General features: G+C 39.9%; 1 protein-coding gene across 19 annotated transcripts in view; it reads left to right on the forward strand.

Annotated features, from left to right (window-relative positions):
• Positions 1-14,513, forward strand: part of macf1a (microtubule actin crosslinking factor 1a) — a 545,346-nt gene that overhangs the window by 298,532 nt on the left and 232,301 nt on the right. For all 19 annotated transcript variants that reach the window (XM_059654271.1, XM_059654278.1, XM_059654275.1 and 16 more), the window contains exons 16-19: positions 622-699; positions 6,947-7,108; positions 9,568-9,672; positions 13,625-13,720. In XM_059654271.1, the coding sequence (XP_059510254.1) occupies positions 622-699; positions 6,947-7,108; positions 9,568-9,672; positions 13,625-13,720 (441 nt within the window). The remainder of the gene's footprint in view (positions 1-621; positions 700-6,946; positions 7,109-9,567; positions 9,673-13,624; positions 13,721-14,513) is intronic.

A 14,513-nucleotide genomic window follows, 5' to 3' on the forward strand; every position in this document is an offset into this window, starting at 1 on the left:
GAAGGGGACCATTCTGCCGCCTCTTATTTCTGAATATCTTTAGCCTGATTAGAAAAGCTTAGGGTTAATGCCTTCTCCATTCATCCTAAACTGAACGCCCACAACGTAATTCCATTTGTATAAGAATTAATCAAGAAAATGAATAGTCATGGTAAATGTAGCATTAACTTTAACTTTAATTTGAAATTGCTTGTTGTAATTCAGATTTACTTGATTGGTTTAAGTTTTTTTTTTGCTTGCAAAATTGAGGCTCTGAGAAAAAGGAAGACTCATTCTTTAATCATTCAAGAAGTCTGTGACAAATTTCTACTCCAATATTTTTTTCTTGTCTCATTCCCATATTTTTCCAAGTAATAAGTATTCATACTTTAGACAGACATCTGCAATTTTTCAAATAAGTAATACTGTCACATTTTTGCTTAAAGGTAATTTTATGACTTTATTTTTGAAGGCTTCTATGCTTTCAGAGACTATTGTTGGTGACATCAGTTTCAATCTTTAAATTCCATTTTTGCATTGCAGAACACTGTGCTGTGATGTAGTTGTCCAGAAACCATAAAGTTTCACTTTACAATGTACAACATGCATTGATTTTTTTTTTCCAAATTATTCTGTTTACAGGGTCAAATCTCTCTCAATTTCAAGACCAGTTATGTAGATACATTAGGTAAACTGGAGCTACAATACCTCAAACTACTGGTAAGTTGTTAGTTTGAATCACTTAATCATTTCATAATTAATGAAAAATAAAAATGCTACCCAATATGTTACAAGTTTGATGACTATACCTCTGGTGAGTATTAAAAGCTTTCAGCTACCTGCACTAAATCTTGGCTGTGCCAATAATTAAATAAAACCAATATAAGGGTTTTCAGTGGAATAGGACATGATGCTTTTTTGTTAAACTTGAATTACCTTGTCTGCTTCGTTCCAATGAAGATATAAAAGTTTGTGCATTTTTAAGGCTTGTTACATTGGGATTTCTTTCATCCTACTTTTAATGAGAGAATTCTGTAACACTTCAAAGCTAATTTCTTCAGTAAGTCAAACCAAATTTTGTGGCAAACAATGCAAATGGACAAACAAGGAGTAGAATTAGGCTGCTGTGCCCTTAAGTCCACTATTCAATAAAATTATGGCTGATCTGATTTTAAGACTCCAAACCATACTCCAGTAAATGTGCAGCCCTCTGCTGCAATCCCAACCTCACCATAAAACCTGTGGACAAGGGAGGCACAATTGTAGTATGGTGCACTGACCTCTACATGGCTGAGGCCAGGTGCCGACTCTCCGACATCACCACCTATCCCCAGAGATCATGACCCCACCCCCAAGCACCAAACCATCATTTCCCAAACCATCCACAACCTCATCATCTCAGGTGACCTCCCACCCACAGCCTCCAGCCTCATTCCCCAACCCCCCCACCGCTTGCTTCTGTCTCCTTCCCAAAATCCACAAACCTGACTGCCCTGGTCGACCCATTGTCTCCACCTGTTCCTGCCTCACCGAACTTATCTCCACCTATCTTCACTCCATTTTCTCCCCCATGGTCCAGAAACTCCCTACCTATGTCCGTGACCACCCATGCCCTCCACCTCCTCCAGAATATCCAATTTCCCAGTCCCCAACGCCTCATTTTTATTATGGATGTCCGGCCCCTAAACACCTGCATTCCCCATGCAGATGGCCTAAAGGCCCTCCGCTTCTTCCTGTCCGGCAGACCTGACCAGTCTCCGTCCACTGACACCCTCATCCACTTAGATGAACTTGTTCTCCCCCTCAACAACTTCTCTTTCAATCCCGCCCACTTCCTACAGACAAAGGGGATGGCCATGGGTACCTGGATGGGCCCAAGCTATGCTTGCCTCTTTGTAGGTTACATAGAACAATCCCTGTTCCATACCTACACTGGCCCTAAACCCCACTTCTTTCTCTGTTACTTTGACTGTATCGGTGCTGCCTCGCGCTCCCGTGTGGAGATCACAGTTCATCCACTTCATCAACACCTTCCTCCCCTACCTCAAGTTCATCTGGACTATTTCTAACACCTCTCTCACCTTCCTGGACACCCTTTTTTGTCTCCATCTCGGTCAACCACCCCGAAACCGATATCCGTTTTAAGCCCACCAACTCCCACAGCTACCTAGAATACTCCTCCTTCTCCCACCCACCTTCCTGCAAAATGCCATCCCCTATTCCCAATTCCTTTGCCTCAGCTGCATCTGCTCCCTGGATGAGGCATTCCACTCCTGCACATCCCAGATGTCCTTGTTTTTCAAGGACTGCAACCCCCCCCACCACCAACTTCAGTGGTCAAGAACTCCCTCGACCATGTCTCCCACACTTCCCGCAACTCATCCCTCACACTCCATCCCCACAATAACAATCAAAAAAGAATCCCCCCTCGTGCTCACGTACCACCCCACCAACCTCTGGATCCAACGCATCATCCTCGGACACTTTCGCCATCTGCCATCTGACCCCAGCAGCAGAGATGATATTCCCGCCCCTTCTTTTATCTGCTTTCTGGGGGGACCACTCTCTCCATGACTTCCTTATTCGCTCCAAACTCCCCTCCAGCCCCACCACACCCGGCTCTTTTTTCCCTGCAACCACAGGAAGTGCTACACCTGCCCCCATACCCCCCCAATCCGAGGCCCCAAGAAGACTTCCCACATCAAGCCGATGTTCACCTGCACATCTGTACCCGTTGTGGCCTGCTTGACATCAGGGAAATCAAGCGGAGGCTTGGGGACTGCTTTTGAAGAACACCAATGCTTGGTTCGCAATGAACAACTGCACCTCCCAGTCGCGAACCATTTCAACTCCCCCTCCCATTGCTCAGACGGCATGTCCATCCTGGGCCTTCTGCAGTGCCATGACAATGCCACTGGAAGGTTGTAGGAACAGCCATTCGTATTCCGCTTGGTAACCCTGCAGCCCAATGATATCAATGTGGGTTTCACAAGCTTCAAAATCTCTCCTCCCCCTCCCTCTTCCCAAAACCAACCCAGCTCGTCTCTGCCTCCCTAACCTGTTCCTCCTCTCACCTATCCTCTCCTCCCACCTCAATCTGCACCCCCTTTTTCCTCCCTACTAACCTCACCCCGCCCCCTTGACTTGTCCATCCTCCCTGGACTGACCTATCTCCTTTCTATCTCCCCACCTACACTCACCTTTACTGGCTCCATCCCCACCTCTTTGACCTATCTTCTCCTCTGTCCATCTTCAATCTGCCTCTCCCTTACCCTCCCCAATTTCTGATGAAGGGTCTAAGCCCGAAACATCAGCTTTCCTTCTCCTCCTGTGATGCTGCTTGACCTGCTGAGTTCATCCAGCTCTACGCCTTGTTATCTCATTATTCCCACATATCCCAAGTTAAGCAAAAATCTCTTGACCTTTCCTTTTAAAAATATTCAGTAACTGTTTATGCCACCTTTTCAGGAAGGAGTTCCAAAGACTCCTAACCCTGAAAGTTTTAAAAAAAAACATTTCATCTCTAGTCTAAGCAGACAACTGCTGATACTTAAACAGTGACCTCTAGTTCCCTTGATTTTCCCCATAAGAAGCAACATTCTCATTACAAACCCCATGTCAAGATCCCTGTCAATTAACACCTTACTTTTCTTAATTCCAGTAAATACAAACCTAGCTTGTCCAACCTTTCTTCAAAGACCCATTCAATCCAGGTGATTTCTGAGCTGCTTTCAACAGATTTCTGTTCTTCCTGAAGTTGACCAATACTCTGCCTACACCAAATGGACTACAGCAGTTCAAAAAGGTAGCTCATCACCACAATCTAAAGATCAATGAAGGATGGACAATAGATCGCCAGCTAGCCTGGTCACCAGAATGATTAGAAAAAAAAATGTCCTTTGTAATTTTCCAGCGTTCTACCATTGTTCCATTTCCAGCATTATAACTCCTCCAAGGAGGCTATTTTAGATTAGATTCCCTACAGAGTGGATATTTTGTATCCTCTATCGTGGAGACTGATGTAAAATACCTATTCAGTTTATCTGCCATATCTTTATTTTGCATTACTAATCCTCCCAAAACCTCATCTATGTAGCCAGTGCTCACTTTAACTGTATAGAAAACCTTATCATTTGTTTTACATGTTTCTGGCTAACTTTTTCCTCATACTCCAGTTTTACCCTCATTAATTGTTTGGTCATTGGACAGAATATAATAAACGATCTTCTGCCTGTCTTTGCACACTTGTTTTTCCTTCAGGTTTCACACTTTAATGCCCCTGTAAAATTCAATCACTATTATTGTTACTGCTTCACTGCAAGATCATTATTTAGTCTTACTTGGGCACGCAATACAAGTATAACCTGCTCTCTGATCAGCTCCAAAACATGCTTTTCCAGGAAACTATTGTGAAAATGTTCTGAACTGCTCAGTTTGGCTACCTTTTGCCCACCTGACATTGACATTCCAATTGTAAGTTAAAATTGACCATGATTATTCCCTTGCCTTTCTGATCAGGGACCATTATTTTTTTCCTTTATGCTCTAACCTGCCTATACATAGTCCCACAACTGACCTCCTGCCTTCATTCTTTTTCATCTTGTCTCAAACTGTATCCACATCCTGGTTTCCTGAACTGAGGGCATCCCTCTCTGTGCTAAAACTGTTATAATGTAACAACACCATCCGTCCACCATCTCCTAGCATCATGTTTTCTTAGATGTGCTGTATTCTTCTTCGTTCAGGTCCCAAACCAATGTCACCTTGCAGCCACGTTTTTGGAATGCCTAATGGATTGAATCCATTTATTTCTATTGATTTACCCATTTCAAATACTACTTGCATTCATATACAAAATGTTTATTTTGATCATTGTTCTTTTTGTATATTCTAGTCTAATCTGTTAGTTTATTCTTAGATTTGTATTTTTTGTCCCTCTCCATCAATCTGTTTGTCATGGTTTTCATTCTTTCTTATCTGCCCTCCTTGATTTACCATGTCCTCTTAGATTTGATCCCTTGCCCCCACTATTTAATTTAAAATTCTTTTGACTTGTGCATTTTTAAAAATGCACATGGTATTTTGCCAAGCAGGCTGTACAAATGTATGTATGCTTCAAGAACAATTGGTAGCAACAGCAATTTTAAAATTTTTCATTAAAGTTCAAATTTTTAAAAAAATACACATGAATGAACTTGGTAGTAGGAGGAGAGGAGGCAAAGCAAAGATTTCAGCAGTAAAAGGGAAACTGTCTTGAAACAGCTCTAGAAGAATGTGTCTACTGGCATCAGTGGCCATGCTATCCTGACTGATCAGAGAGCTTACCTGCAGCCAATCACCACAAGCAGACAGGATAGCTAAGGTTTTGTGGCTGAGTGAAACTGAGGGAGAAATGAACAAAGATAAAAGCACAAAGCACTAATATATGGAATGAGAGAAAGATAAAATACAGCAAACCTTATGTGAATATTTAGTTTATATTTTAAGCTCAAATCTTTGTATAAAATAAGTTGTTTTTTAAAAAGTCTGCTCAACTAGTCAGACTTGCTTCAGATTTCTTATATTCCTTTGCAACTGCTTTTCCTGTTTGTTGTTCTAATGGGAGCAAAATATCTGATAATTTTCCATTGTGAAATTGAAAGACACCAGACATCCTAGAAGTGGGTAGACAATTAATTTGATTAGAACTAGTTTTGATTTTGCAACAGTATGGAAAAGTAGTTTAACATTCACAGCAGTACTTATTTTTATTTCATTTTTCTGAACAATTTTCTTGATAATTTAAAGATTATTTTCATTTGTTTTCTTTGTGTGAATTCTACTGTTTTCACCCCTGATATTGAGGGCTCATCTCTGCACTGAAACTTGTGGAAAGTGGCACTTTCCACCAGTCTTAAGGGATGAAGAACAGTGAGTGGATGGAAATATCCTTTCCTCTCAAACACTGAAAACTAGTGCATTCCAAGTACCAAGTGTGTTATTTATATGCATAAAAGGAATTTTCATTCTGCAAATTAAAATCTTGGTTGACAGTACTTATAGTTTATTGTAATAGTATGCTCATAATCAAACACTGACCTCTCCACAAAAGTGGTCAAATAGTTAATTGATGGTCACAATTAATTGTCACAGGTGACTAGGGTGGCATGCTACGACTCAACCCTCATTATTTGCAGAGTCATCAGAAATGTGAAAATTTGATTGAACCTTCAAATTGCCTAATTGTGCCAGTCTGAAATTCAAGTTAAGAGAAAATGCATGCCAGATTTTTCCATTTTAGATGAGTGCAGTCTGGCAATTGTTCGGATCACAGATTTCAATTAGTTGTTTTCTGCGAACTCCTTCTGAACCTTTGCTCGTGATGCAAAGATTTCACGAGTTGAGGATTTTCCCTTTCTCTATGAAGGTCTTGTTTTTCCCTTTTTCTTCCTTTCAACAAGCTGCAGCGTAGGGTAATGCCAAATGACAACGGCTACCAGGAAGTTTTTTTATTTCCTCCCATATAAAGGACAGCAAAGTTCAGTTCCTTTTTTTTTTTCAGGCTAGCAGCTTGACATTGCATGCAGGCTATGGCCACCTGTGCAGGAGACCATCAAGTGATTGTTGCCATGCTGAGCCCTTATGATCATATTTGAAAAACTAATCAAATACTAGCTCGGGGGGGGGCACTGCCCTGAACACACCGGGGCAGTGTCATTCGTTGCGGAATGCACTGTCACTACTTGAATAAGGCAGCCTTTTATAGATACAGCTTACAGTTTATTCCAGTAACTCCTTTTTAAAACTACAAACATTATCTTCCAGTTTCCTTGGTTTAGAACTGTGTATCTTGCCCCATTTTTCTTTTAGCTCACACTCCAAAAAGAAGTATTTATGATTTACTTTTGTCTTCATTGCTAATCACTGACTTGGCGATACATTCTGTTTTTTGTTCCGTATGTAATGCTGTGTGTTGTTCTGTCCTTAGGAAACTTCAAGGTTACGAATGAAGCACTTGACTAGTTTGCACAGTTTTGTTTCAAAAGTGACAACAGAGCTTATCTGGCTAAATGAAAAGGAGGAGGAAGAATTGGCTTATGACTGGAGTGACAACAATACGAATATTTCTGCCAAGAAAGAATATTTCCTTGTAAGTTTTATGTTCAACCTTTTTATAGTATAGCCTTTTGAGGAAAGTTTTTGTCTCACTACCCCACCCACTGCTACTTTGTTTCTTGGTCCTCATTACCTGGCATCAGTGCTGATAAGACAATGAAAGTTGAAATCCCTTCACTGGGGTGGTGTAGTGTATACAGGTGCACTCTCTCAAACTGGCTATCTTAAAAACTGGAGGAGTTTGAAAACTAGACTTTTTTTTTGAAAGTGCCATGTGTTGGTTTATTAACTGAATTCACCTGAACTTAATTGGACAATTTGGCTGCTTGCTGCACGGTGCTAGACTTGTTTCTTTGTGCACTAATCTATTCCTGTGCTCATGCAAAATCTAGCACAGCCTTTCTCCTGAGGCTCGGTTTTGAGAGAGTTTACCTGTAGTTACAATTTTCCATTAACTTTTGTCCACTAGGGTTGTCTTTGCAAGTGTTTCCATAAGCAAATGCCAACCATGCGATGATTTTAGGATTGGCTGTCTTTTTAATTAGAAACTGATTCTCTTCCATTCTTTTGGATTTGCTAATTTGGGCAGAAAGTTACCAGGAATGGAGCAGAAGTGAGCCATTGACCTTAAGTGCACTTTGGTAACAGGGGAATGAGTGTTATTGGAGTCATATTCATGAAAGTTTCAGACCTACACAATGTTTGCATAGACACTGATGCATATTTTAGCATGGGTATGTTCTTGAAGCTAAGTGATGTTGGGGCTGGACAACAGTGTTTTTTTTTCTAAAACATTTCACTCTGATCAGCTTCAAACACTTGAGGGTTATTATTCCAATGCTCGAAAGAGTTTCTACTGTTATGGCCTTGACAATAAAGAAAAGGCAACTGTAACCTTGAAATTCCACACTTTCATAGCATTGACTAATTTTGTAACTTTTTAAATAGCAGAAAAGAAATTCACGCTCAACTTGGGTCTCTTGTAAGCTGGTTCTGACGTGGGTTGCAATTTTCCTTTTTGTAAGAGTGAATATGCTTCCTTTATGTATTCATGATAATTAAATTAATGGCTGAACATGACTTGATTCGTTTTGCGATGAAGCTGAAGCTACCTGGAGAATTACAAAACAGGTTTGAAAAAACAGTCTAGGATTCATAACATGGCTTCTGTGACTGTCAGACATCCTAAAGTGTTTCTCAACAACTGAATTAGAATTTTTTTAAAGTGTAGCCACTGCCTTGTTGCCAAAAATTCAGCAAAGCAAACTTCTAGTTTTTTAAAAAAAAGTGGCGATGCCCAGGTAATCTATTTTAATGGTGGAGAAATATTGTCCAGGGCATTGGTAGCACCTGCACAGATTTGAAATACTTCCATGGGACTTTTTATGTCCACCTGAAAGAGGAATCAGGATTTCTCTTCAGCGTCTCATCTGAAAAATAAAACCCATAAATAATGCAACGCTGTCACTCGGTGCTGCATTGAATTGTTAGCCTAGTTTGTTGTTTTCAAGTCCTGTAATGGGACTTGAGCCACAGCCTCCTAACTCAGCCATGCCTGACACGTGAACAAAATTTCCATCTCTCCCAAAACCCAAGATGGTAATTGTGGTGAGGTTAAAGGTTAATGTAGCATATGGTTCACAAATAAAACAAAATGGCTTGAACATGAGCATTAATAGAATATGTTTTTAATAAGCACTGATACGATTACCAATTTAGGTCTAATCTTCTGTCTGCTGCAATATTGACAATAGGAAAATGTTAACTCTTACTTTCATAAAATAGTAAAAGAATAGTATATTGGATTGAAAGACTAAGGTCGTCAGTAATGTGCCTATCAAACACTCATATGAAACTATGAACAAGTATCAGCATTAATTATATTATCAGTAGAGGTTTGTCGTTTCGGCAGAATTGTACAAAACAAATTGGTGCAATAATTGTAAGGGTAGCCAATACGCACAAGTATAAGGCTAATTACAAGAGGCTAGAGGGAGGTTTTAAGACTTCCGTGCCTGTTTAGCCACAGCAGCATCTGGTTTCCACTTGCATGGGCTCTGCAAGATGATGCTTGCTGATTCAGCATTTTATCACTTCATTGGTGGAAAAGTTGCGGAGAGGGCACCTTCTGGCTTAGTCTATCTTGAGAACAAGAAGAGCATCTCTGATCACTAATCGGCCAAATCTAGGAAAATCATTGGGAGATGGCTTTCCCCTGTGTCGGTGTCTAAGGACCTGCGTTTGTCTCTGCATTGGAATACTTAACCAATACGTGAAATCGTGTCCCTGATCTCTCTCACTAGGGAACTACTTGTATTTGTTCCTCTGCTGATTTTGATTATAAATTGTGAATCTATATTAATATTTGCTGTTGATAGTTGTATTTTTTTTTTGAGTTATTTGTCCTCTATCCAAAGTGCACCTCCAATAATTGATGTGAATGTTAAAATTACATGGTGTGGTTAAAAATTGCTCTTATCACATCTCTTCCAGGAACTGAAGAAAGAGTTGGAGCAGAAGCAGAAAGTTATTAAATCCCACCAGGAAACAGGAGAACATCTTTCACTGGAGAACCATCCAGCCAGGCAGACGGTTGAGGTAATTTGTTCAGCTAATGTATCATCATGTTTTAGGTTGTACAGGATGTTGGTGAGTCCTCTTTTGAACTACTGTGGCTAGTTCTGTTCGCTCTGTTAGAGGAAGGATGTTGTTAAGTTGGAGAGGGTTCAGAAAGCATTTACCAGGATGTTGCAGAGAATGGAGGGTTTGAGTTATGAGGTTGAGACATTTTTCACTGGAGCATAGGTTGAGGGGTCATCTGAGTGAAGTTTTTAAAATTGAGGTGTATAGGTAAGGTGAATGACGAGTCTTTTTCCTGCAGTTGTTGAAGACAAGGGGGCATATTTTCAAGGTGAGAGGAGAAAATTTTAATTTTTTATTTTTTATAATTTTTTGAGGTTAATTTGTGTAATGGACTTCCAGAAGAGGTGGTGAATGTGGGTACAGTTACAATGTTTAGAAATTTGGATAAGTACATGAATAAGAAATGTTTGGAGGGATATGGGTCAAACAGGTGGAACAAATTTTAGTTTGAGATTATGGTCAGCATAGGGTTGCTCAGTCTGAAGGGTCTGTTTCCGTGCTGTATGACTCTGACTCTGAAGTTTGGCAAATCATAACTGAAATCAGACATCAAGGCGAGCGGGCTTCAATTTTAGCTGCCTCTGCTGTTCAACCCATAGTATTGTTAAAATGTGGGAATTTCAAAAGCTGCTTCAATCCTGCGTTTTTTTTTAGTGAAAATAATCGTTGTTTCTAGTAGTTACACCTTAATGAAAGCTCCTGGAACAACTTAAGCCCCAATTTGAACATTTGCAATTGCCTGTTGTTCCTTAGCTTGGTCTTACCAAAACTCTGTCAGGACTTTGGATAGGAATGCTAAATATTGACAAGATTAATTTTGCTGGCTAGAGGTGCATCCTGTTACCTCATCAGGTAAAACATCAGCTCTTGGATGCAAGTTCACAATCTAGCTAGTATGCTTAAAACATCAGAAGATGAGCATGCATTTGAGGGAGTGCGTCGAGTGTCAAGGTGCTTATTCTGGCATAAATTTAGATAATTCATAATGAAAAAGCTAAAAGTAGTTCAATTACTTTCAACATTTTCTGACAATAGATATTAACAGCAGTAGAAAGTTAATAGATATTTTTCAGTTAATATTCTTTAGTTGTCAAGACTAAGCTTCATTTTCATATCAAACTTATAATATTCAAATTTGCAAACATAGAACAGTACAGGCCCTTCAGTCCACGATGATGTGCTGACCTGTTGGCCTATTGAGATCAAACTACCCTCTATACCCTACATTTTACTATCCTCCATGTGCTTATCCAAGAGTCACTTAAGTCTCCAGTATCTGACTCTACTGCTACGGCCAGCAGTGCATTCCACACACCCACCACTCTGAGAAGAACCTACCTCTGATGTTTCCCCTATACCTTCTTCCAATCACCTTAAAATTATGCCCCCTTATAATATTCATTCTCCATCCTGGGGAAAAAAATCTGTAACTACCCGCTATATTTTATGCCTGTCATCATCATATACATCTCTGTCAAATCACCTCTCATCCTCTTTCATTCCAATGAAAAAGCCCGAGCTCCCTCAACCATTCCTCAAAGACCTGCCCTCCAGTCCAGGCAGCATCCTGGTAAATCTCCTCTGCACCCCCTCTAAAGCTTCCACATCTTTCCCATAATGAGGTGAGCACAACTGAACCCAATATTCCAAGTGTGGTCTAACCAGAGTTTCATAGAGCTGCAGCGTGACCTCTTGGTTCTTTAAACTCAATTCCCATGCCAATGAAAGCCAACACACCATAAGTCGTCATAACCCTACCAATTTGAATTTAATTGTTTGAAAGTTTTATGCACCAGTTTATACAGTCAGAGTTGTAGGTTTTTAATATTCTTGGGATGTGGACATTATTGGCTTGGCCTGTATTTATTGCCCATCCCTAGCACCTTTCAAGAAGGTGGTTACGAACTACCTCCTTGAAGCACTGGAGTACATTTGCTAAAGGTAGACACAAATATTAGGGAGGGAATTAAGAATTTTGACCCAGCACCAGAGAAGGAACTGAGAGATCTTTCCAAATCAGGAGGGTACGCAGCACAGTGCTGTTCGAACTGTACTTATTCAGGCAAATGGGGAGTTTGCTACCTTATCTGGACTTGTGCTTGTAGATTGCTTCACTAGATTGATTGCAGAGAATAAGGGGTTTGTCTTATGAAGAAAAATTGAGCAGGTTAGTCCTATACCCTTTGGAGCTGAGAAAAATTGAGGAGATCTAATTGAGGGATATAACAACATGCTGAAAAGAATTGACAAAGTAGATATAGAGAAGATGTTTCTTCAAATGGAGCAATCTGGAATGAGAGATTATAACTTTAGGCTAAAGGATGACCGATTTAGAGCAGATAGAAATTACACCTCAAAGGGTCGTGCATCTGTGGAATTCGTCCTTCAGGATTGGTGGCTACTGGGACATTCAGTAAATTTAAGGTGGAGACAGATTTTTAATTAGCAAGGTTTTGAAGCAGGTTGGAAAGTGGATTTGAGGCTGAGATGAGATCATTTGTTTTATTAAATGATGGAGCAGGCTCAAGGGGCTGAATTGCCTCCTCCTGCTCCTTGTTTTTAATGTTCTAGGTGGTAGAAAGGCTTTGGGAAGTCTCTGGTGAATTATTCGCTGCAGGATTCTTGGCCCCTAACCTGTTCTTGTAGCCGTACGCTTTTTTGTATGTCTTGTCTAGTTCAGTTTCTGGTCAATCGTAACCCCTCAGGATTTTGATAGCATGGGTTCTGTAATGATCATGTCAAGCATATTTCAGGGGAAAATAAAATGTGAGGCTGGATGAACACAGCAGGCCAAGCAGCATCTCAGGAGCACAAAAGCTGATGTTTTGGGCCTAGACCCTTCAAGGGTCTAGGCCCAAAACATCAGCTTTTGTGCTCCTGAGATGCTGCTTGGCCTGCTGTGTTCATCCAGCTTCACATTTTATTATCTTGGATTCTCCAGCATCTGCAGTTCCCATTATCACTCATATTTCAGGGGACAATGGCTAGGTGCTCTTGTGTTGGAGATGGCCTCTGCTGGCTATTTTGGTGCAAAGTTACTTGTTACTTGCCAGCCCAAACGTGAGTAGTGTTCAGGTCTTTCAGCATTTGGGCATGGACTTTGTCAAATCTGAGGAGTTTCAAATGGTACTGCACGTTGTGCAGGCATCAACACTTGTAACCTTATGATGGAATGAAAGCCATTGATGAAGCAGGCGAAGATGGTTGGGGTGAAGGTAGTGTTGAGCAAAAGAAAGTGAAAGCATGTTAAGAAAAAGCTATAAAGCTTGAACATTCAACATTTTTTTACATATCTGAATTTCAGTATCATTTACAAAAAAGAAACAAAAATAGCAAGACAGGCTTCTGTAAGATCCATTAATTTGCAGCCCAACTTAGTAGCACCGTTGGGGGGAAAGTCAGATGATCAAAGGTTCAAGCCTTACTTGGATACACAATCTGGACTATCATTTCATCCAATAAATTAGATTGAAACATTGTTGGATGCACAAAAGATTACATATGCAGCAACGTTGTAATCCTTCTGTAAATATTTCAGATATATCTGAATATTATATTCTTAATCAGCACTCCTGGGAAGAAAAACAGGCTAATGAGTTATGTATATCTGTGTTGTTTGTGGGATGTTGTAGTGCCCAATTAGTTGCCATGCTTGCTGTTTACAGCACTGACAACATTTCAAAAAGTAATTAATTTTGTATTACTCTGTCCTGAACATGTGATAAATGACGTTAAGTTCTATTAGACAAGATTTAATTTATCAACATGATAGAAGTATTTGCATTCTTGTCTAATGTCATAACAAAATGGTGTTGTTTTGTTTTTAAAGACTGCATAATTGAACAATAGAAGGACTTGAAGTGCTAGTCACATTGTGAATAAACTGCATTTGTTCCTTTTTTTTAAGGCATACAGTGCTGCCCTTAAGACACAATGGCACTGGATCAAACAATTATGTTGCTGCGTGGAACAACATGTAAAAGACAATACTGCTTACTTCCAGGTAAGAGATTTTATGGTTACAATAGACACACTTGGTATAGAATTTGCTTTCAGAAATAGCATGCCATTGAAGTAAATCCATACACTGATTACTGAAATATTTAATCTATTATCTTTTTTAACTGACAGTTACTTTACAGTTCCCTGTTACTAGTGTGAAATGTAGCTGATCAGCAGCATATGTTGGAAAAGCAAGAGATGCTACCTCTCCAGTTCCTAAACACTGCCTGCACATATTCCTTCCAGCAGCATAAACTTAGCTAAAATGGGAAAATTTTACTGTAAGTTACAGTAAAATTTTCAGGCTTTAGCTAGGTTCTTACTGGGTGTTCAGCGAATTAAACTCTTGTTTGCCACTTTACATTTGCCCCTAAAGAGCATGGAGCTACTTGAAAGATCTCAGCTACTGCTGAATCCAACACATCAGCAATCTTGTTGCTAAGGCTCGATAGAAAGGATGTTAATATTATTCAGTCAACTGAAGGTTACATTTGTAGTATTGCTCACACAGTCATCAGTAGCTTTCTTCTCCAGAAAAGACTCTGTGGCTTTGTGCATATCTCTTGTCTAAATATTATAAGCTTAAATGTGACCTCTTAAACAGCAGAGAAAGAGACCTCCCCCGTTTTGTAACTGTCTTGTATTTTTTTGTAATGGTTTCTATTTCTGGCTGTCTCTACCGTTACTCTGATCCTCAATTATCAGTCTTTATTTCTTGTCACACACTGTTTCTTCTTCCACCTGCTCCAAAAAATCCTGGATCCTAAACAAGTTTGATTTTCATCAAAAATGTA

The sequence above is a fragment of the Stegostoma tigrinum genome, chromosome 24, assembly GCF_030684315.1.
Source record: "Stegostoma tigrinum isolate sSteTig4 chromosome 24, sSteTig4.hap1, whole genome shotgun sequence".
NCBI classification, from domain to species: domain Eukaryota; kingdom Metazoa; phylum Chordata; class Chondrichthyes; order Orectolobiformes; family Stegostomatidae; genus Stegostoma; species Stegostoma tigrinum.